Raw genomic sequence first — 23,754 nt, 5'->3', positions numbered from 1 at the left:
CTTCTTGCTCTGCAGGTTGTAGAAAAGCCACACACTCAATGCAATTAGCAGGCTCCACAGCAAGATTAACTAAGATCAGGAAGGGGAAGTTATCACATACCAGAACAATTACATCTCTTTGCTTTTCTTAACAGCGAAAATTAAGGCTTGTAGGCAGATGGGAGATGAAGCCTATGCAGCTTCAGATGTTCCAGTCAGTCTCTTTACTACCACCACAGGGAAAAACAAACAATGAGTAAATGTTTACAAGCGGTTACCCAAGACAAAGCTGAGAAAATGGCATAACAGAGCAGAAAACTGGACTCTCCAATCTCCTCCTCCGCAGCCCCTATCACTAAGCTAGCCTGGTGGGAGCCGGTTTCACCATCTGTGCCGGTCACACGAGCAGGAAGGATCCAGAAGCACAGTCACTTCAAAACACAAAGCTACTGATTCATTCACACAGCTATAATTGTGTACTTCAAAAGGAAAGAAACGCTCTCTTCCAGGCAGCTAGCCAGCCAGGCCCCATCCAGGAGTAGTATGCAAATGACACCAGGGAACAGAATCGAACAGAGTCTAGGGAGAAAGGTCAAGGAAAGCTAAAGAAGGCTCATGCAGCACTTGAGATCTGTGAAATTGGAGCAAAATATACGCAACCTAGAACCAATGTGGACTTTTCCTTCCTTTGCATAACAATTACTGCTAAGGGCAGAGATGGATGCTAGGGAAACAGCCATCTGAAGCACCAGCTGTAGTGTCTACAAAATACAAGTAGAAATCAGTATAAATGCAACCTGAGCTACAAGCAGATATTGAAGGGCACAAGCATGAATGGGAACCATCAACCCCAAAAGCAGCCAAAGAGCTGAAACGGCACAGTGGGTCAGGAGCCTTCTCCTCTCACTGACCACAAAACTCAGACCTTGGCTACACTGGCGCTTTACAGCGCTGCAACTTTCTCACTCAGGGGTGTGGAAAAAACACCCCCCTGAGCGTTGCAAGATATAGCGCTGTAAAGCGCCAGTGTAAACAGCGCGGCTCCCAGCGCTGCAAGCTAATCCCCATGAGGAGGTGGAGTACATGCAGCGCTGGAAGAGCTCTCCCCCAGCGCTGGCGCTGCGACCACACTCACACTTCAAAGCGCTCCCGCGGCAGCACTTTGAAGTTTCGAGTGTAGCCAAGCCCTAAGGGCAAGACAACCCTGCACAGGCAGCCTGCATTCCCAGAGAGCTAAGGAGACCTTACAAGTCAGTCTTCTTGGGCCTTGTCTAGTCTAGGACTGGAGGCATGATGTTTGCACAAATGAGCTAGGCTCCTGCATAGCTTTAACTGCATCATTTAGCATGTATTAAAGGCACTGGGTGTTGTCGGCACTAGACTTTTTTAGTGCGTTAGTTAGCACATATTAAAATCACATTTTTAAATCCTACTCTACACAAGACCTTAGACTGTGTTTGAACCCTTCCCTGTCAGCTAACACCCAGTCTGCTTAGCTGCATTTTACAACATCAGTGGAATTTTCTGTGCTATGTTTGTTATCTATTTAATTTCACATCACAGATCTCAGTAGACTCCTACTGGGTGTTCTGCAAACCTGCAAAAATAATCCTGATGACATCAGGATGGTCATAACGAGTGGTTAAACCTCAGATGTTGAACATATAATCATGACATTTTCAGAAGCAAACTAGGGAAACGTGGTCTAGATGAAATTACTATAAGGTGGGTGCACAACTGGTTGAAAGACTGTACTCAAAGAATAGTTATCTATGATTTGCTGTCAAACTGGAAGGACATATCTAGTTGGATTCTCGAGTGGTCTCTCCTGGGTCTGATACTATTCAATATTTTCATTAATGACTTAAATAATGGGATGGAGAGCATGCTTATAAAATTTGCAGAGAGGGGTTGGAAACTCTCTGGAGGGTACGATTAGAATTCAAAACAACTTTGACTAATTCGAGAATTGGTCTGAAATCAACAAGATTAAATTCAACAAACACAAATGCAAAGTACTTCACTTAGGAAGAAACATCAAATCCACCACTTCAAAAATGGGGAATTAGTGGCTAGGTGGTAGGTACTGTTGAAAAGGATCTGCAGTTACAGTGGATCACAAACTGAATATGAGTCAGCAAGGTAACGCAGCTGTGAAAAAGGCTAATATCATTCTGGGGTATATTAACAAGACTGTTGCATGTAAGACACAGGAGGTAATTGAACTGCTCTACTCAAACATTGCTGAAGCCTCAACTGAAGTTCTGGGTGCCACACTTTAGGAAAGATGTGGACAAATTGGATATAATCCAGAGAAGAGCAACAGAAGCAATAAAATGTTTAGACAACCTGACCTGTGAGGAAAGGCTAAAAAACTGGACATTTAGTCTTGAGAAGAGAAGTCTGTTGGGGGACTGGTAACAGTCTTCAAATATGTTAAGGGCTGATATAAAGAGGACTATGATCAATTGTTCTCCATAGCCACTGAAGGTAGGACAAGAAATCATGGGCAGGAAGGGAGATTTAGGTTAGGTATTAAGGAAAACTTTCTAACTAAAAGGATAGTTAAGCTCCGGAACAGGCTTCCAAGGGACATTGAGGACTCCCCATCACTATCGATTTTTAAGAACAGGTCGGACAAAAACCTGTCACGGATAGTGTAGGATTACTTGGTCCTACCTCAGCATGGAGGGGATGGACTAGAATGACCTCTTGAGATCCCTTCCAGCCCAACATTTCTATGATTCTGATCATTTTGATGCGTTTCCAGGCCTTTATTGTTGAACTAAATGTATTTAATGTGTGTAAATGTATTTAATTCTATTTTTAGTTGCTGTATATTACACATTTTCACTATAACTGAAGTTATTCTATTGTTGAGCATTGATCTGCAATATCAGGGAAGTCAGAAGAGTGAGAAAAATAACAGCTTAAACCACTGGCTCTCACTGAGAAGTCAGACAGTGTCAAACAAAACAAGCTGTTCTTTAGATATTGTGACAAAGTTCCTCCTCTACCTTGGTGGGTCCTGCGCTTATTTGGCAGATTTGGTCACCTCAGTGATCTTCCCCACAGTCTGGGTCAACTCCTCCTGCGTCTGATCAGGAGTTGGGAGGTTTGGGGGGAACCCAGGCCCACCCTCTACTCCGGGTTCCAGCCCAGGGCCCTGTGGATGTGCAGTTGTCTATAGTGCCTCTTAACAGCTGCATGACAGCTACAACTCCCTTGGCTACTTCCCCATGGCCTGCTCAAATACCTTCTTTATCCTCACCGCAGGATCTTCCTCCTGGTGGCGATAACGCTTGTCCTCCTCAATCTCCAGCAGTACCCTCTCACTCCAGCTTCCTTGCCTTCTTGCTCCCGGCTCCTCCACCGCACTTCTCTCCTCTGGCTCCTTTGACCTCTGAGAGTGGCTCCTGATTAGCCTGCCTTGATTGGCTGCAGGTGTTCTAATCAGTCTGTCTGCCTTAATTGGTTCTAGCAGGTTCCTGATTATTCTAGTGCAGCCCCTGCTCTGGTCACTCAGGGAACAGAAAACTACTCATCCAGTGACCAGTATATTTGCCCTCTGCCAGACTCCTGTACCCCCCTGGTCTGGGTCTGTCACAATATTTAGGTGCTAAGAAGGGGTCTGGGAAATCTCCTTAACCAGAAAGCCTTAACTGGAGAACTGTTTTCATGCTTGTAAATCTCAAAAATGGTTACATGGATTTTTAACTACTTTAAAAAAATCACCATGAGCTGATGATAAATCTGAGACATTTTACCTGCGTCTTTTTTTTATTTTTCCAAAAAGTTGCAAAATGCTTGAAAACATTGGGGCCTATAATTAAAGGCTCTCTTCAAATAGAACCTCACTACCACAACACACTCATTATCATGCAACTTGGCCTTTATGATTAAAAACTGGGTGAGTACATTTAGATCTTTGGTGCAGTTACTTGTACTTATCTGGGGAAAACACTCTTAACTCCTCAGCCTGAGACTGCACCCCACATCCCTGTGAGATATAGTACTTAAAACACATACGGTACATGCACATGGGCAAAGTTCATTGCCTTCAGTGGAGTCATACCTGCTGCGTCTGCCAGTGGTATAGGTGGCATACGATGTATCTCCCATACATAATCCACAACACACAATGTTCTATTGCTGAGTACATTCCATGAGGCTACTTTGGGATTTGAAATGAGTCTCTCTCAAAATGAACTAAATCCTTTATCATCTTCTACTCTGTGAAAATGAGGCAGAACCCTCCAGCCCTAGCTGAGAGTGAAGTATACATTCCTCTCTCTGCTTTTGCATTTCGATACATGCAGCATATACAGGATTTAGTGGGAAGCAGATTCAGAGGGAAATAGAAGCAAAGCATCCATATGCAATTATTAGAGACTATAAACATCCCTTTGGTCATAATATGAAGTGCCTTTTCTACATGGTAGTAAGCAGAGTTAAGAGTTGCAGAGGCTGACAAGCCAGCTCTCTAGATAGGGCCTTGGAATCTGAAAACACCATCTGCTTTGCAAAGGTTGACAGTCAGAGTCCTGGTTAAACTCCACATCTCCTTGTTATGAAGGGCTTGATAACTTGCGACTTGTCCTAAGTCCATTACCTTCTGCTCACTAACTCTCAGAGCACAGACTACCTCCCCGCAGAGCACTCCAGCAGCTGGGCTACGTTATATGCTCTCTCGGTCTCACTCAGCATTAGATAATACGGTAAGGAGAACCTTCCATCTCAATCACTGAAATGCAAACAAAAATTTCTGTTGTTTCAGCAAAGAGGCCAACACTGACATTCTGGCTCAGAAACACACATTCAGATACATTTTTGGCTGTCAGTATGGTTATTTTGATGAGGTTTTGTTTTACATGTGGCTTAGATGAAAGACAATTAAGACTTGACATTTAATTGGTACTGGATGCATTTTAAATAGCATTAATGGACTTTCTCAACAAGAACTGCACATTCTGATTTCTCAAAGTAACATCTCTGCCGGAGAGGAGCACAGAGATACGGTGCAGCTCAAGTATCAGCTGATAGGTGAGATCCTGCTTCAAAGCAAAGCATGGAGGGGCTGAGTCAGCACTACTGACAAAGTTACATTTAGGCTTAAATCCAACTCAAGAAAAACATTGCTGCTGCATTGACCCCCCACAGTTCAACAGAAGAACTTCTGGAATCATGTGATGAAAGTATGGCTAAATATAAAGCTGCTGTAAGAATAACAACGGTACTGAGGAGAACTTTCTAATCCAAACTTGCCTCATGGCGTTTTGAGCTGGTAAAATGGTGAGAGTATTAAGAACCTAAGTGAGTTTGTGTCAGGTCTGCAGAAGAGAGAGCAAGCGCGCGTACACATGCCAATAGTGGATGGGATCCTTCTGGGTCGAGGCTAAGCAGCCCCACTTAGAAGTTTTGCTTGCAGAGGATTGCAAAACCTGTCTCTTTGCGACACTTCTGTGCCAAGAGAGTTGTTTCATGGCTCTGACAAACAGCATCAGAATTTCTCTAAGGAACAGGCAAGTAAAAAAAATGTTGTTCAGTTTCAGACTTGAGGTCTTCCACGTAGGGCCGGTGCAAGGATATTTTGCGCTCTAGGCGAAACTTCCACCTTGCGCCCCCCCGCACAACAATTCATTGAGGAGCAAATCCCAACGAGGTTTTATAAATCCCAGGCGCCAGCCATGCCCAGGGGCTGCTCCCCAGACCATGTTTCCCCCTCTCCCTGCCCTCTGAACTCACCTGGAGGGTGCACAGCCCCCCCACAAGCCCTCCCCAACCCACCTCGGCAACCCCTGCCCTGAGTCCACTCACTGGCTTTGCCAGGCTTGGGCTGTTGCAGCAGCTCAGCAGGGAGAAGCCGCCTTCCAGAGGCACCGGAGAGCCAGAACATCCTGCTTGTGGCAGTGAGCCCCAGTCATGGAGGAGCTGGTGTGGCACAGGGGGGACAGTAGCCCTGCAAAGGTGGCTGCAACGCTAGCAGGGAGCAGCGGCGCCCCCCGCCCCGGCTGTGGCCTGGTATCCCACCGTGGGGGCTCCTGCAGGCTGCAGCGGATGCATGCAGGCGCTGGCCTCCATGTGCCCCCCGGCTCCCACCTCGCCTAGGCTTACCATATTTCAACAAACAAAAAAGAGGATGGGGGAGAGCCCCGCCCCATCCACTCCCTCCCACTTCCCACCCCTGACTGCCCCCCTCAGAATCCCCAAGCCCCCCTGTTCCTTGTCCCCTGACTGCCCCCTCCTGAGACCCTCTCACCCTAACTGCACACCTAGGACCTTACCCCCTACCTGTTCCCTGACTGCCCCAACCCTTATCCACACCCCCACGCTGAGACAGACCCCTGGGACTCCCATGCCCCATCCAACCACTCCCCATCCCCTGACAGGACCCCCAGAACTCCTGACCCATCCAACCCCCCCTACTCCCTGTCCCCTGACTGCTCCGATCCCTCTCCATACCCTCACTCCCTGACAGACCCCCCCCCAGAACTCCAGACCCATCCAACCCTCCCCCATGCTCCCTGTCCCCCCGCAGATGCTGAGCATGGGGCGGGAGGCGAGAAAGCTCTGAGAGGGCAGTGGCGCTGCACACGCCCAGGAGCTGCAGAGCTCGAGCACAGCAAGAGGGAGCTGAGAGGCCATGGGGCCACCGCCCGAATGCATCTGCTGCAGCCTGCAGGACCCGGGGGGGGGCGGGCTGCAGCCTGGGCAAGACTGGCGGGGGGCCCGGCTGCTCCCCACTAGTGGTGCCACCGCCTTTGCAGGGCTGCTGACCCCCTCGTAATGCACCAGCTCCTCCATGGCTGGGGCTCGCCGCCGCCGCAAGCTGCCACTCTGTCTCTCCGGTGCCTCCGGCTTTTTGGCACCCCCAACCACTTAATGCCCTAGGCAACTGCCTAGTTCGCCTAGTGGTTGCAGAAGCCCTGCTCCCCCCCAAGCCTACAGGGGACTCACTTTGCCCCAGTGCACGTGTCACACAGGATGAAAGGGGAGAAAATAACCCAGAAAACACAAACCTCTTAGCACTCATGCAGGGAATCACAATGCTGAGGAAAGCAATTCTAGCTTCTGCTTCCCCACACTACATTTTCAGTGACAGAAACTGACCATGCAGAGGTATATGGGGACGCGCCCCACAAAGGAGTAAGTGCTTTGCAGAGGAGAACAGCAGCAATTCCTCATGCTGAAGGTTTAGCCGCCTTTGAAGACACACACGATCTGTCCTCTGTAGTGTACAGAGGCCATTTCAGTGCAGTCCCTTTAATTCTACACCTGTAAAATTGAGTTTGAAAAGGAGAGATCCAAGATTCACTCCTGTTTCCCTGGGGAAGACAAGGGGGGCTTAGGCCAGGCGCAGTCCCAGCTGGATGATGGTTCAGGGAACTGCTCTGGTGAGCTCTGAAGGCAGTGCCATGTCCCTCTTGATAACGAACTCTGGCCTAGGAGCCCAAGGGCCCAGCTGCTTAACGTACAAAGGCCTCCTCCAAGTGACCTGGAGAAAGCCAGTGATGAATGCCCCCCAGCCCCCAACTGCCAACAGAGCCCAAGGCATATGCTCCCCTGCTCATGACCAGCAGAGCCCATAGCCATACGCCCGCCAGAGCCACAGAAGCACTTCCACCCCTGTAGCTGGCAGAGCCCAGGGTGCATGCCCCAAACCTCAGCAGAGCCCTGAGTGCATGCTCCACACTCTGGTCCAGCAGAGCCCAGAACACGCCTCTCCTGCCCTGTTGTCTGCCAGCAGAACCCCAGAGAGCAGTTCTCATGCCCACCCGCAGAAATCACATCTCCCAGCACTGCCAGAGACATGGGGAACATAATTAGCTCTTTGCTAAATGTATTTGCATTTGTATTTTGCTAAACCCCTTATATACAAACATCCCTTATTCAAGGTCAGACTCAAAGCATCATCCTTTCCAGCCCTCCTGGCCATCAGATCCCCTGTCATACAGAAATGTTATCAATGCTCAGTACTGGCTCTTTAAAGGTCAAAGTCCCAAAGGGGCTCTTGCATCATAAACCCATTTAGCCATACACATTTGCCATAATTTGAGTAAAGAAAAAGGAAACTCGGCGCACTAATTAGAAAGCTGGGGCTGTTATGTTTTCTCCAGTTCACCTTATCTTCTTTATTCAGCTCTTGAAGACTCAGCTATTAAAGGAAATTAAGAAATTCATCAAGCCCATTTCAATTACCTGCCACTGATAACATCAGAGTACAATTAGCATCTACAAATGAACCAAGTGCCAACTGCCAGGCAGAAACAGAAGCTAATTTACAGAGTGGGGCTGCCTGTTAGAACTGCACTTCTGGGGGCTGCCAGCATCTCATCATCCCAACAGCCCCCTCTGTCATTCCCACACCCCAGCCACACCTAGCCTGCTGAAGGGAATTACAGCCAAGATATCTTCACCTAGGACAGGAAAGTCCACAATGTCGAAAGTCCCAGCAAAGGCAGCAAAAACCATCTGTGCTCTCTGAATTTCCATCTTGGGACCATGGAACGGAGAGCAGCATTCCCTCTAAACCAGGGGTGGGCAAACTACAGCCTGGGGGGCACATGCAGCCCTTCAGACATTTTAATCCAGCCCTTGAGCACCCACCAGGGAGCAGGGTCCTAGACTTGCCCTGCTCTGGCGCTCCAGCCAGGGAGCGGGGTCAGGGGCTTGCACTGCTCTGTGTGGCTCCTGGAAGTAGCGGCATTTCCCTCCCCCACCCGCCTCCTACAAATAGGGGTAGCCAAGGGGCTCCGCACGCTACCCCCACCCCACGCGCCACCCCCGCAGCTCCCACTGGCCAGGAATCACGGTCAATGGGAGCTGCAGGGGCAGTGCCTAGAGACAGGGCAGCATGCAGAGATGCCTGGCCATGCCTCTGCATAGGAGCCAGAAGGGGGACATGCCCCTGCTTCTGGGAGCTGCTTGAGGTAAGTGCTGTCCAGAGCCTGTACCCCTGCCCCTTCCCATGCCCCAACTTCCGCCACCCCAGCCCTGATCCCCCACCTGCCATCCGAACCCTTTGGTGCCAGCCCAGAGCACCCTCCTGAACCCCAAACCCTCATCCCCAGAGCCTGCACCCCCCGCTGGAGCCCTCACCACCTCTCCCACACTCCAACCCTGTACCCCAGCCTGGAGCCCCTTCCCGCACACTGAACTCCTCATTTCTGGACCCACCACAGAGTCCACACCCCCAGCCAGAGCCCTCACCCCCTCCCACACTCCAACCCCCAATTCTGTGAGCATTCTTGGCCCGCCATACAATTTCTATACACAGATGTGGCCCTTGGCCAAAAAGTTTGCCCACCCTTGCTCTAAATCCTGCTTCTAATGTCTCCTCCCCACAGGGACAATCATCATCCAAAACTTGTGGGGTTCTGCACTTTCTTTGAAAATCAGCTCTGCTGGGATTTGGACAATGCACCCTTTGGGTTAGCGAGACGGATGTGAGGAGTTGCATTCTGGAGCCACACTTTGGTCCATGAAACGTCCCCACCCTCACACCTGAGTGCTCAGCTGGGCCCGATGTCCTGCATGGGTCCCAAACCTATGACAAGATGGCAAATCATGATGCCCTCATCCCCACTGGGCATTATAATGCTGCCGCACCTGCTTTGCCCCTAAAACCTTCTCTTGTCTCAGCTTTGCAGCCCCCCAAACTCATCATCTTACCATTTCACTCCCTGCTCTGCAAGCGCCTCATGCTTTTCACTGCCACTGGGACACATTAAAGGGCTGGCCCAGGGGCATATTGTTTTGGTCCTTTGAACCTGAAAAGTGCCCACTTGCTGCTGGGATGAAGGCAGGGCTGCTGGAGTAGTCTGTGTAGTAGGGGCTGAGAGCCACTGAACCAAACTGTAACCCCTGGATATGGTAGAAACCTCTTCAAGCCAGGGGTGCTGCTGCACCCCCAGTTCCAGCACCTCTGGACAAAGGGGACTGAGATGAGGAGCTGGCCTAGTGGAAGCAGGGGATTTGAGAAGGTGACACAGCATGAAGTTCCCTGCAGCAGACCCTGGGGTTAGGCATTTTTACACTATTCCCCACGTAGCCTGGGGCACTTACCTAGATTGGAAGAGGCTCTGCCCTCAGCGGCTCGGTCCTGCAGGCTCTCAGCAATGCCCAGCTGTTCTTCATGGTACTGTTTGGCCCTCTCCAGGTCTTGCATACACCTGGCAGCATGGCCCAGGCCAGCATAGGCCCGCATTTCAAAGGCTTTCTCGGCCAGCTCCTGGGCCAGCTCCAGCACATAATTGTGGTAGGACATGGCCTTGTCGAAGTTCCTCCGGTAGTGGTAGGCACTGCCCAGGTTGCTATAGGCTCGCGCCTCCTCCCGCTTGTTCCCCAGCTCCTTGGCAATCTTCAGGTGCTGCTCATGGCACTGCACTGCGTTCTCAAAGTCCCCCATAGCAATGTACACTGCCCCCATGTTACCCAGCTCGCGGGCCTCCGAGAGCTCGTCTTTGGATTGCTTCGCAAGGAGGACACACTGTTTGTGACTAGCCAGTGCATTGGGGTAATCACCAATGGCTGTGTACACATGGCCCAGGCTGCTCAGAGCTGAGGAAGCTGCCTGTAAGACAAGAGAGAGAGGATGAGAGTGAGAGCCTGTGGAAATAGAGTCAGGTCAAAGGGACACGCAACATTCACCTGTTAGCCTCTAACAAACTCTTCCAGGGAGACTCCAGCTCTGCTTCCTGGAGGATCCAGTGGAAACCTGGCTATCTGCACCTACAACACGATACTCAGGAGAAAAATCCCCAGCTGCCGAATGGGGAATGTGCTGTTTGTGGCTCTCCAGCAGCGAAGGCATTTCTCTGAGGGCAGCTTGTGACAATAAGGGGCTGCAGGGAGGGTACCCGGGGGCTGGCAGGGGGAACTGGACTGGGATTCTCTGACCAAGGGACAATTCCTTCCCATCCCCTGAGAGAAGCAGTGGGGAAACCCATAGCGCTGCAAAGCCCAGGGACTTTGGGGTAATACAGAATGTGGAATCTGCAGGAACTTGGCAGTATCAGGAGCCATGAGGTGAGACCAGGCTGCGTGAGCTACCTCAGAGAGCTCGGTTCCCGCTCTGAAGGCAGCAGTATCTCAGCCCATCTCTCACCACTACTTTAACACCTACAGTCATGCCAATTATCACAGCAAAGTCCTGTCCACAGGGATCTTGAGCAGACACGTATGTAATGGCATTTCTCTGCAGAGTAACAACTAAATGAATCGCTTGCTTCTGTGCCACTTCCCACACAGTGAGCTCCCTTCCAACAGCAGCAGAGGTCTCAGGTGCTGAATAAGGAGTCTAAGAGGATGGTTTGTGGGAAACTGCTGCAGGATGCAGCTCAGGTTGACCATGTTCACACTACAGTTTCCTAGTCCCTCTGCTTACCGACCCTGCAAAGATTCCTGCGCTAGATTCATGACATCTGCTTCGGCAGACAGTCCTTAAAACATCTGCAGTGGGAATGCTGACCCATGCTCAGGGAGCGATCAGACAGGGATACCTGCACAGTTAAGCCAGCATGCTCAGCATCACCAAGCCAGTCATGCTCTTTAGGGCAGAGATGTCACTCTCTTTGCTGTACTTGGGTCACCTTCGAGCTATGGCATTTGCTAATGCATCCCCAATGATGGCCAAACAAAGTTAGCAGGACAGCTTAGCTAAAGTGCAAGAGTGGGCTTTCCCATACAATGTGCAAGAAATACATTTGTTCCAGAACAATCAACCTAGGAAATGGGTCTAAAGGCCAAGGAAGGCCATGTGCCTGGCTCAGCACTACGGAGCATATATGTATATTCATCCTGGTGCCTGTGCCATCCCCAAGCCCTCTGGGAGCAGGAGAGCAGTACCTTGCAGCTGCTATTTCTTTAGAGAAGTGTGTAAACTGTCCCCTATGCCCCAAACTCCCAGTCCAGGTACAACGATACCATACAAATAAACAGTGATCAGACTCTGCCCACCAACAGAAACCATCAATTTCCACCGACCCACCCCTCTTGCTCCTTGAAAGCCCTGGGGAGCAGAGGGGCTTTGCAGCTCACCCAAAAAGTCAGCTGACTTGTGCTTAGTTGGAGCAACAGGGGAAGCGAGTTCAAGAGTTAAGTATTCAGTATGGAGACACCCTGAGACTGGCAGCTCTAGCACTCAGCCCAGCTCAATTCCCAGAGCACTAGCAAGGGAGACAAGTGTCTCCTGGACAAAACTGTTCAAGTGGTTGTAGATTAAACCCTGCCCCTTGAATTGCACTGAGCAGCTGCTGCATCAATGAAGGCCTGAAAGATGACAGCAAGAGCCCACAAGATGGGCTCACCCCAAGCCAAGTTAGGAGGAAAACCCTGATTCTTACATGTCCAAGGAGCATCATGGCGCTGAGTGTGCGCTGGGGTCTGTCTAATGCTAAACAGAATCAAATACTGGGAGCCCTAACAATTCTGTCATCTCCCCTTCATACCAGCCCTGACCTGAGTGGCTTTGGTTCCCAAGCAGCGTGGTGGGGAGACGGGTGCTAGCTTACTTGCAAAGCCAAGACGGTAGGAGGGGCCAGCCAAGGGGAAGAGAGTAAAATGAAATTCACCTCACACAGGTGTCAGGTAGGCATCTGAAACGAGCCTTTCCTAGACCCTGATGAAACAACAAACCAGGACTCTCAATTACACCTGCAAAGTCATGGTGCTGTCCACTTACCCATCAGAACTTCCTCATCTGCCATTGTGGGCTGGCATGTAGGGAGGGGATTGGGATGAGGCTAGGGCCAGAGACGTCTGCTACAGATTTCCTGGGCAGTCTCTCTGTGCCTGGCTTCCTCATCTGTGAAATGGCGACTGCACTTCCCTACCTCACAGGGGTGTTGTGAATATAATACATTCAAGACTGCAAGTAAGCCAGGTCCTGTCTACCCAGGAAAGTTTTACCACTTGTATCAGTAATATATCACTATAGTTAAACTGGTACAACACTCCCTGTGGACACACTAATTTCAGAATAAGAGTGGCTTTTTTTTGGTTCAGCTTAATCCCCTTCCAAAGCAGCCTAAGGGCTTGTCTATACTGGCACATTACAGCGCTACAACTTTCTTGCTCAGAGGTGTGAAAAAACGCACCCCAGAGCGCTGCAACTTCCAGTGCTGTAATGTGTCAGTATAGACAATGCACCAGAGCTGGGAGCCGTGCTCCCAGCGCTGGTAGCTACTCCCCTCGTGGGGGTGGGTTTTTTTATAGCTTGTGCTGCGACTACACAACCACGTTAAAGCGCTGCTGCGGCTGCACTTTAACATTGCTAGTGAAGACGTATCCTGAGTGTCTACACAGGGAGTTATACCAGTGTAGCTTCATCAGTTTAAATTCACACCTTAGCTTATACTGGCATATCTCTTCACTGTAGACAAGCCCCCAGACACTATGGAAGGGGGGGCCATGAAGAGATATTTGTAAGGTGAACTCCTCCCTACTCCTATACCACGCAAACCAACTAGAGGAGGGATGGGGGAAGGGGACCAGAGAGAGATGAAAAGTAGGCAGAAATGCAGGAGAAGAGACAGAGAAAAATGGTTGGGGAGACTGGGACAGAGAAAACATGGCCATTACAAACATGACAGAAGAGAAAGGCCAAACCAGAAAAATAAAACCTCTTGGGGAGAGAGGATTGTAAATAAAGTAAAATACATTTTAAAGGAATATACGATGAGAGAAAAAATGAGGGTAAGAGAATGAAAGAAATGCATCAAGATATGGAAGGAAAAGTGAAGACTAGGGCCTGGTCTACACTACGCATTTAAACCGATTTTAGCAGCGTTAAACCGATTTAATGCTGCACCCGTCCACACTACGAGGCCCTTTATATCGATATAAAGGGCTCTTTAAACCGGTTTCTGTACTCCTCCCCAACGAGAGGAGTAGCACTGAAATCGGTATTGCCATATCGGATTAGGGTTAGTGTGGCTGCAAATTGATGGTATTGGCCTCCGGGCGGTATCCCACAGAGCACCACTATGACCGCTCTGGACAGCAATCTGAACTCGGATGCAGTGGCCAGGTAAACAGGAAAAGCCCTGCGAAATTTAGATTTTCATTTCCTATTTGCCCAGCGTGGAGCTCTGATCAGCACAGGTGGCGATGCAGTCCCAAATCCAAAAAGAGCTCCAGTATGGACCGTAGGGAGATACTTGGACATCTGATTCGGCTGTACGGGGAGACAAATACTGTTTCTATCCACAGCTCTGTTTCCAGAAGAACGAAATGCCAAAGCATTGAAAATAATTCTCCAGGCTAGATAACAGGGGTTCCACAGCACAAAGCTGCGTGACAAGCGTAACAGAAAGCCCAAAGAATCAAATGGGACGCTCTAGGAAGGAAGGGAGGGGCAGTAAAGGACTCCAGCTGTCCCACAGTCCCGCAGCGTCCTCCGAAAAGCCAATTTGGATTTTTTGGCTGAGCTCCCCTAAGCCTGTAGGGTCAAACGCATTGTCCGAGTGGTTAGGTATAGCTGTCAATTCGCTCCCTCCCCCCATGGAAGAGAAAAGGGAAAAAAATCGTTTTTGTGACTTTTTCAATGTCCCACTCTATGGTCTACTGAAATGCTGCTGGTAGCACACGATGCTGCGGCAGTGAAGAGCAGTATCTGGGTTCCCCTCCCTCCCAGTGGAGATGGTACAATATGACTGCTATCCGCACATCATCAGCACCAGTGAGTGCGGCCTGCTGGCCTCAGTGAGGTTTGGCCTGGGCGCCTGGTAAAAACAGGAATGATTCCGTCATTTCAGTATATGGTACAGAGGCTGTAACTGTCCTTCATTCATAGCTAACTGGGGGCTGAACTCCATCAGCCCCCTCCCTTTCATGTGTAAAGAAAGATTCTGTACTGCTGGACTATCATAGCAGCGGGATGCTGGGCTCCTCTCCCCGCACCGCTTGATGTCCTGCCTGGACAATAACAGCTGGAGGCTGCCTCCCCTCATTTTATCTCACTAACAAGTCAGTGTTTTTTTCCTGCATTCTTATTACTTCTACACACAAATGGGGGACACGCAACGGTAGCCCAGGAAGGTTGGGGGAGAGGGAAGCAACGGGTGGAGTTGTTGCAGGGCACCCCTAGATGGCATGTAGTTTCATCATTTCTGTGGGAATCTGAACACGGAGCAGCTGTGCTCTCTGGTTCTCTAGTACACTTGCCCCATATTCTAGGCAGGATTGACTCTATTTTTAGATACAATATAAAGGAGGGAATGACCGGGGAGTCATCCCATTTTTGTCTTGCGCCAGCCGACCTCAGCCAGGGCACCATGACAGCAGCATACAGTACAGAATGACAGATAACCGTCATCTCATTGCCAATTTACAATGGCAAGCAGACGGTACAGAACGACTGATACCGTCTCTGCTAATCATGCAATGGCAAATGAATGCTGCTGAGTAGCGCTGCAGTACTGCCTCTGTCAGCGGCATCCAGTACACATACGGTGACAGTGACAAAAGGCAAAACAGGCCTCCATGGTTGCCATGCTATGGCGTCTGCCAGGGCAATCCAGGAAAAGGGTGCGAAATATTCTCTGCCGTTGCTTTCCCGGAGAAGGAATGAGTGATGATTTACCGCAGAACACCTGTGACAATGATTTTTGCCCATCAGGCACTGGGAAATCTCAACCCAGATTCCAATGGGTGGAGGAGAACTGTGGGAACTATGAGATAGCTACGGGATAGCTACCCACAGTGCAACGCTCCGGAAATCGATGCTAGCCTTGAACCATGGATGCACATCGCCGAATTAATGTGCTTAGTGTGGCTGCGTGCACTTGACTTTATACAATCTGTTTTACAAAACCGGTTTATGTAAAATCGGAATAATCCCGTAGTGTAGACATACCCTGGGAAAAGAAAAGGGAAAGCAGAATAAGAAGTGGGGGGGCACATATTCAAGATGGATCTTTGGGATTACCTGCAAGAAGTGAATTCTGAACTTATCCACCCAAAAGTCTATTCATCCAGTCAGGGTGCAGAAACAATACCCTAAAATGTGTACGTCTGATCAAATCTAAGCAACTGCTCATGAATGACTCTCAGGACATTTCTCAGCCTGGGAGACTGAGGATGTGCCAGGCTCATTGCGCAGGTTAAAGCTACCAGTCTCCACATTAGCCCTCATCTGTCAAGAGAGCATCAGCTCTTGTTCTTGCACTTGTTCTCTGGGGAAGTCTCTGCCCTACACTCTATACACATCCTGCCATCTTTGTGCACCCCTTCCTCCAGTCTGTGGATCTGATTTCGAGCAGGAGGCTAGCATTCATGGCACACTCCATCCCAGGCTCAAGAGCCTTCACGCCTTATTTCACCTCATCTGAACACCAGCTCCACACTCCATTTTTGTAGCCCTAATTAGCAGTGAAGGGCTTCTTTTCCCTTGTGCATCCCCCCACCACAAAGGCAGCCTTAGGCAGCACCTAAGAGCAAGCCAGGCTACCCCAAGTCTTTGAAGCCTCAGAATCACTTTCTTCACATGCTTGGAGCTTTTGAAGGAGGTGATTTTGATTCCGAGATTGCATCTGTACAGAAATTCTTCTCACTGGAGTGAAGTCTATAGCTGGGGGAACGGTGTCATGACCTCAGGGGATTACCCTGCTTCCCCAAGGTCCTTCTCCATTCAGCCAATCCTAAAGCTTCAAACCAGTGGGAGTTTGCTTTCACTTGGGACACTTATAGTGAATCAAGTCTCAAACTCATCTGCATGAGAATTCATCATCTGACATGGGCAAAGGCACCCACCTCTCTGTGACATCTGGTTGATTTGTAACCCACACACCTCCTGGGTGTGGTGTTCTGTCCCCAATAGTGGCACCAAGACCACTTAAGAGATTAATGAGTCTACTACAGCTTTAGCTAAGGTCCATGTGGCTTTTCGCTCATGCACTAAGCTCCAGACTGGGGCTTGATCCCACCTGCCAAGACTGGGGTCTCTTGGCGTTACAGATGTATGGTTCCTTTACGAAAGAGCTGTAGGAAAATGATATGCAGGGGGCACAAGAGGCCACTTTTCATTACAGGCCCACTCCCTACAAACAAGCACTTAATTGGACCAGCACTAAGATGGAGAAAATATACTTCATCGACCTCCTTAACAAATCTGCCATTCCCAGGCCAAGAACCTAGGCTTATTCACAAACACACATTGATAAACTGAACCCAAGGGGGCAACTGGGCTCTTCAGACAGGTTTTGAATGAAATATTATTGTAATTTGTACAGAGTCCGAAACTTCAGGCCACAGTCACTTTAAAAAAAAATAAATCAGGATTTTCCAATTGATCACAACACAATTCGGCACAAATGGAGAACAACTTTAGAAGATATATGTAGCAAGAACAGGACAGATGTGGGAATGGACCACATACTAGTGGTAACTATATGAGAATAAAAATAAGGAAAAAGACAACATCTGAACATAGATGTTCATGTTATAATATCACCAAGCTAAAACAGATAACACAATGAGAGTTTAGAATTGTGTTAGCAAATAGCTATCATGTACTTGAAGATGAAGATGATTGAACAGTAGAAGGCAAATGGAAATGGGTAATGGAAATTTTCACTAAAACTTGTGAAGAAGTGCTGAGAATCAAGAATACATGGTTATCTGAGGATACATGGCAGAAAATGGAAAAAAAGATGCAAAATTAAACTGAAACTAAATCAAGCAAGAAGACCATAGACACAACAACTCCAGGAGGAACATGCCATAAAAAATAAGTAGGCCAAAAAGGGTGCTAGGAAAGAAAAACGAGACATCATAGACAAAATGGCAACAGATGCACAGCCCACTCCAGCACACAATGGTATGAAGACACCGTAAAACATCATTAGACAGGTGTCAGGAAAAAACCCAAGTATCAGCTGACCAGTTAAAAGACAAAGCAGGGTGGATTTGATTTAAATCAAATTAATTTAAATCTAATTGAATTAAATCACTAGACAGGAAGACTTGATTTAATCACGGGATTTCTAAGTAAAAGTGCATTCTTTCTGGTTGTTATAACTTTAATACATATTCTTCACAACTCAAAGATAGAGGTAGGCTTCATTTTTAGAAGGTACACACTACACATTTTTAAAGTGATTTATTTTGAAAACTTTTCAGATTAGTTTTACAGCTATATCAGAAAATGAATGACTGGTTATTTCTGTTATCAAAGATAACTGAAGTAGATATTTATGAAGTCATTGGGAGGTGAACTATCTCCAATTCAACAGGTTAAATCATTAATATTTGGAGGATTTTCTTGCCATGTTGTATTAGGAGGAGATCACCACCAGACAGACACTTAAATTGTTTTATCTAACTAAAACAACATTGTTATATATTCTTCAACAACAAACAAAATATTTTAACAAAACAAGCATATTTTAACAAAACATTCAATTTTTGAATTTAGTTAAAGTTTTTTAAAATCAGGTTTATTTTTGTTAAAATTGTTTTTAACTAAAATAGTTAAAGGAAATATTTAAAAAAATAAAAAATAAAATTTAAATTGACTATGTCAGCCAGGTCAACATGAGAAACTTAAAATATTGGCTTCTGCAGTTAAGTCAGACGTCTTCACCTTCGTTTTCCTGTTTATTCATAATTTGAAAAGAAAAACAAGCTTTCCTGCTTTTCCAGGTCCCCAACGATTTCTCAGTTTGGAATGAATTTGTCCAAAGGAAAAAAATATTCTTTCTACACCGACAGAAGAAGCTACTGCTGTTAAAAGTGAGATTTTCACTTCAACAGTCTCTGAATCCAAGTGCTTAAGTGACTTCCACCGGTTCACTGGTGTGACTTCCTTTAAAACATCAGCAGCAAACATACATTTCTTGAATGGTTCACCCTTAGCTGTGAAGTTTAGTATGGTTGACATTATGGAGGGATGATTGCTGGATGTCCATGTCATAGCCAACTCCCCTCTTCAGCAGTTAAGGTTTAACCCTGGTACCGAGTATTGAGAATATTTACAAGAAAATGAGTTGGAGATAGTACTTGTCATATTGTTTTTTTTAATGCTTGTAATTTAACTCTATCATTGCATATTTCTCTTTTGAAGATTTCACTCAGTGCCTTCCAAATTTCAACAGTGTCAGCAATAAAGTAGCTATTTCCCTGCATTTTGTTCAAGGCTACAGAAATAGGTTCAGGGTACTCAGTAAACATTCAACATTTCTCTTAAGCCCAATGTTGAGAACTTTGGCTGTGACAGTGCCATCCATTTTTTCACAATTTTGTTCAAACTGTCATCAGATTAGGCCAGTTCTTGACATAGAGCTCAAAACAGTCCACTACAGAGTTCCATCGCACGTCTTGTAGGAGAGTTAGCTTGGTCCTCCCACTTTTTTCAGAGCAGCTGCTATAAAGTAGTTGTTATGGAAGTATTTTGCAATTTTAACAACATTAGCCTTTATTTCTGGAACACTGAATTCTCTGGCTAGGAAGTGCATCAAATGGGCACTGCAACCGTATGTTATCAGCTTGAGACTCTCTTCTAAATAATTTCTTCTCATCTTGTCTGTGACCAAGCTGCGTACTAGACATTTGAATGTTTTTTCAGTTTGTTACAGCTTTTGCTGCTACTTCTTGTAAGTATTCTGCTGTGTGTGCATTTCCTGATGTATCAATTGTTTCTGTAAAGAAGACATTCCTTTCTTCTGTTGTCACACAGGCACATACAACAGGATCATTGTGGACAATGCTCCACCCATCAAGACTCAGGTTCACAATTTCATCCTCGAGACTTTTTGCACACTGTTCCATTTCTCTTTCATATACTTTATCCAGCAATTTGCCTGCGACATCTGCTCTGTTGAGTGGACTGTATCCTGGTCTTAATGACTGAACCATGTTAATGAAGTATGGGTTCTCAATCATGTGGAAAGGAGAGTTTGTTGCATAAACAAACTGGGCAATTTGTTCGTCAATTACCTCTTTTTGTAATCTGCTGGTTCTTATCACAAAAACTTATCTATGGCTGTTTCTGGATGATGGAGTTGTTTTTTTTTTCCTTTTTGCTACAGGTGATATACTGAGGTTAAGTGACATACATGATGCGACTGAAACACTATCATTGGCAGATAACTCTGAAACTATGGAAAATGATGGTGATCTTGAAGGTGGATAGTCTTCAGAATCCTGTATGTTGAGGATGGATTCTCCTAAACAAAATAAGTCAATGCAGTTATTTAATTATGACCATACTGCTCAGTTAGTACTACTCATTGCATTCACTGACACTCAGTACTACTTTAAAGGTGAAATTGTAAAAGGAAGATCTGCCTATTTCAGCTATTTATTTTTTATCACAACTGCACCTAAAATGATAGTACCATTGAGTAACAACTATATCTTTTGCTCCAATATGAGAATTCAAGAATAGTCCAGAAGGAAGACAGGCTGTCCTTACAAAAGAAGTATGAAATAAAAAAGTTTACCAACCTGAAGATCCTGCATGTTCAGACACGTTCCCTTCATCATCTTCAATGCAGCTTCCCCCTGAGAAGGAACACTTCTCATGATGTTGTTTAATTCAGGCAAGCAGGCCTTGCATTTCTTTGTTGCATTGTTTGTATTTTGCATGCATGCCTGTCTTACCCACAGGTAGAGGAACTTCATTAAAATATTCCCAAACTGGGTCTCTTTTACGGCCTGCTACCATTATAAGTTTTCTCTTCTAGTGACAGAATGGTATGGTAGATCTCAAATCAATAAAGGCTAGACTCAGACACAGGCGCCCAATTTTTTTCCCTCCGGTGGGTGCTCACGCCTCCAGCCCTGTGTCCACCCTGACTCCACCCCTGCCCCAAAGTCCCCATCTTAACTCCGCCCCTCTCTGCCCCATTGGACCCCTCCCCAAATCCCCGTCCCACCTCCTCCCACAGGCGCGCTGCGTTCCCCCTCTCCTCCCAGGCTTGCCACGTGAAACAGCTGTTTCGTGACACAAGTGCTGGGAGGGAGGGGGGAGAAGCAGAACGCGGCGGCACGCTCAGGGGAGGAGGCAGAGGCAAAGGTGAGCTGGAGCGGGGAGCTGCTGGTGGGTGCAGAGCACCCACAAATTTTTCCCCGTGGGTGCTCCAGCCCCGGAGCACCCATGGTGTCGGCGCCTTTGGACTCAAAAAGACCTCAAGACTTCTGGAATATGCTGCTCAAACAGTTTCTACTGCCTGTCCCTTCCTTCTCACATTTATCTCCAGACTTCTCCTTGTTCAGATCTATTCTGCCCCCAACAATCTTCTATTCATTGAACTTTTTGAAACTTTGCACTTTTAGAGAGAGGTAAGGGACTGACTCTGTGAACGCAAATTTGCAGAGGACCATAGGGCTGAGGTCTGTTATTTCTCACTTCTATATATTATTTATTTATTTAAAATATTTTTGCTGTTAACAAGCATGTTATCTCTGCAGACACAAATCCACAGTTTCAGAACTGCAAAACTAAGCATCTCTGATGGTATCTTCTAGACTGAGCACTGAGTGCCATTGGGTAGATAGAAAGATTAATCTAAATAATCTATACAGAAGCCCCTGGAAACCCAAAGCAATGGATCCCTAAATCCATATACTACTGGCACTCATTTACAAAACTTTTCTTAAACATTACATGAATATATTCTCTCAGACAATAGAATTAGAATTTATAATCCCTATTCCATGATGAGGAATCTTTGAGCTATAATGTCTTACTTAAAACTAACTTTAGATAGTTTTTTTCCCTCAAAAAGCATTTTATAAAAAAATCCAAATTAAATTAAAAACATACATTAAAAAACATTTTTTTAAAAAAAATCATTGATTTTTATCCACCTGAGACAAAGGCAACTGAACAACGAAGACATCAGAACTATGACACATATGGAGGCAGTACTTAGTCACCTACTGATGAACCAATCCTCCAGATACAGAGGAAAGAGAAGATCTGAACATAAGACTAGGGACTATCACCAGAGCAGAAGTAGAAAGCGCAGTCAATCAGTCAAAAAGCAGAAGAGCACGAGGTCTAGATAACATTCAGTGGAGGTTCTTAAGGAAGACTTGAAGAACACCATAGACATTTTGATTGGCCTCTTACAAAAGATATGGGAATAATTAAAAATACCAAGCGAGTGGGAAAAGGGTCATATGATAAAGCTGCCAAAGAAAGGAGACCTCACTCAGCGAAAAAAACAGAGACGCATTCAATTGCTGTCTATTCCAACTAAGCTATTTACTGTTTTCTAGACAGAATAAAGAAAATGGTAGATTCAAGATTACAACAAGAACAGGCAGGGTTCAGACAGGAGAAATCAAGTATAGCTCAAATAATGACCCAATGTATCATCACAGAACTGCTGATTGAAAGGCAGCCACCACTTTATATGAATTTTATAGATTTCCAAAAAGCCCGTGATACAGTGGATAGAACAGTTTTATGGAAGTTGCTATGCCACTATGGAATCCCACAGAAATTTGTGGACATCATTCAGAGCTTCTGTTAAAATACAACAGACCAAGTAATACACAACAGTGAACCAAGCCAGTCAACTTTACTACAAGCATCAGACAAGGATTCCTTACATCTCCCATATTCTTTATATTAGTGGATTGGCTAATGAGAAAAACCAGAGATCAACCCGGGGCACAAAATGAATTTTCACCCAGAAGTTAAAGAGGACCTTCACACTGCTATTTCATACCTTTAGAGACAATGCATGTCAAAATAACTGTCTATCTCCAGGCAGGCCTATAACCAACTAGTAGGGTTGAAAATCAGCAAAGAAAAAGCTGAAAAAGGAGAACTGAACATAACAAGAAATACCATAATACTTTCTGGGGGTATGGCTACACTTGCAGCTATACAGTGCTGGGAGTTAAACCTGTCTTCGTACAGCTAAGTAGGGAAAGCGCTGCAGTCTGTCCACACTGACAGCTACCAGCGCACTGTCATGGCCACATCTGCGGCATCTGCAGCGGCATTGGGAGCGATGCATTATGGGCAGGTATCCCAGCATTCAAGTGGCTGCAACGTGCTTTTCGAAAGGGGTGGCATGAGGTGGAGTGTGACAGGGCGCGTGGGGGAAATAGAGAGTGGATTTTTGAAGCCGACACTGTGTCAGCAGCTGCCTTGCAAGTTCCGACCCCTTCCCCCACCCCTTTCTCACTCACTGAAAGCAAACAGCAGCTGTTTGTTTTTTTCCTCACAGACCAGATAAGCAGCCGCTCCAAAACGCACCCCCCCTTCTGCCCACCGCGCTGCTTCTCTCCTCAAGTAACCAGTAGCTGTGGGCGTTCCAAAGGGAGCTCCCCTGCCTCTGCTCATTCACAGCAAACAGGAGTTGTGTTTGTTTTTTTGATAACCAGCTCTCAGAGCCCAGAGTTCACAACAAAACAAAGAGTGGAACCTTCACTTAAAAGAATTATGGGAAGCTTCCGGAAGTCAGTCACTGTGTACTGAAGTTATTCCCTGTTTACACCGGCGCCCCAGCACAGCAGCAGCAGCGCTTTACTCTTTATTCTTCTCGGGGAGGTGGAATACAAGCAGCGCTGTAGCCACGGAAATACAGCGCTGTATGTGCCTTGCAAGTGTGGACGGGGAGTGAGTTACAGTGCAGTTGTAGGCTTTGTTGCGCTGTAACTCTCAAGTGTAGCCAAGGCCTCGGACTGACACATAAGAGGTCTGATTTTTCATATATCTTGGCAGTACTGTAAGTACAAGAGGCGAATCAGACAAAGACATTAAAGCCAGAACAGCAAAAGCCAGACATGCCTTCGTAACTTTATAAAGGTGATCTG

At 46.9% G+C, this 23,754-nt stretch overlaps 1 protein-coding gene across 3 annotated transcripts in view; it reads right to left on the bottom strand.

Moving 5' to 3' along the window:
• TTC28 (tetratricopeptide repeat domain 28) overlaps nucleotides 1–23,754 on the bottom strand; it is a 484,889-nt gene that overhangs the window by 95,405 nt on the left and 365,730 nt on the right. For all 3 annotated transcript variants that reach the window (XM_075059934.1, XM_075059935.1, XM_032769852.2), the window contains exon 5: nucleotides 10,045–10,552. In XM_075059934.1, coding sequence (XP_074916035.1) covers nucleotides 10,045–10,552 — 508 coding nt within the window. The remainder of the gene's footprint in view (nucleotides 1–10,044; nucleotides 10,553–23,754) is intronic.

Source organism: Chelonoidis abingdonii, chromosome 22, assembly GCF_003597395.2.
Source record: "Chelonoidis abingdonii isolate Lonesome George chromosome 22, CheloAbing_2.0, whole genome shotgun sequence".
Classification (NCBI taxonomy): Eukaryota; Metazoa; Chordata; order Testudines; family Testudinidae; genus Chelonoidis; species Chelonoidis abingdonii.
The sequence above is the reverse complement of the archived record's forward strand: the minus strand, read 5'-3'. Positions and strand labels throughout refer to the sequence as shown.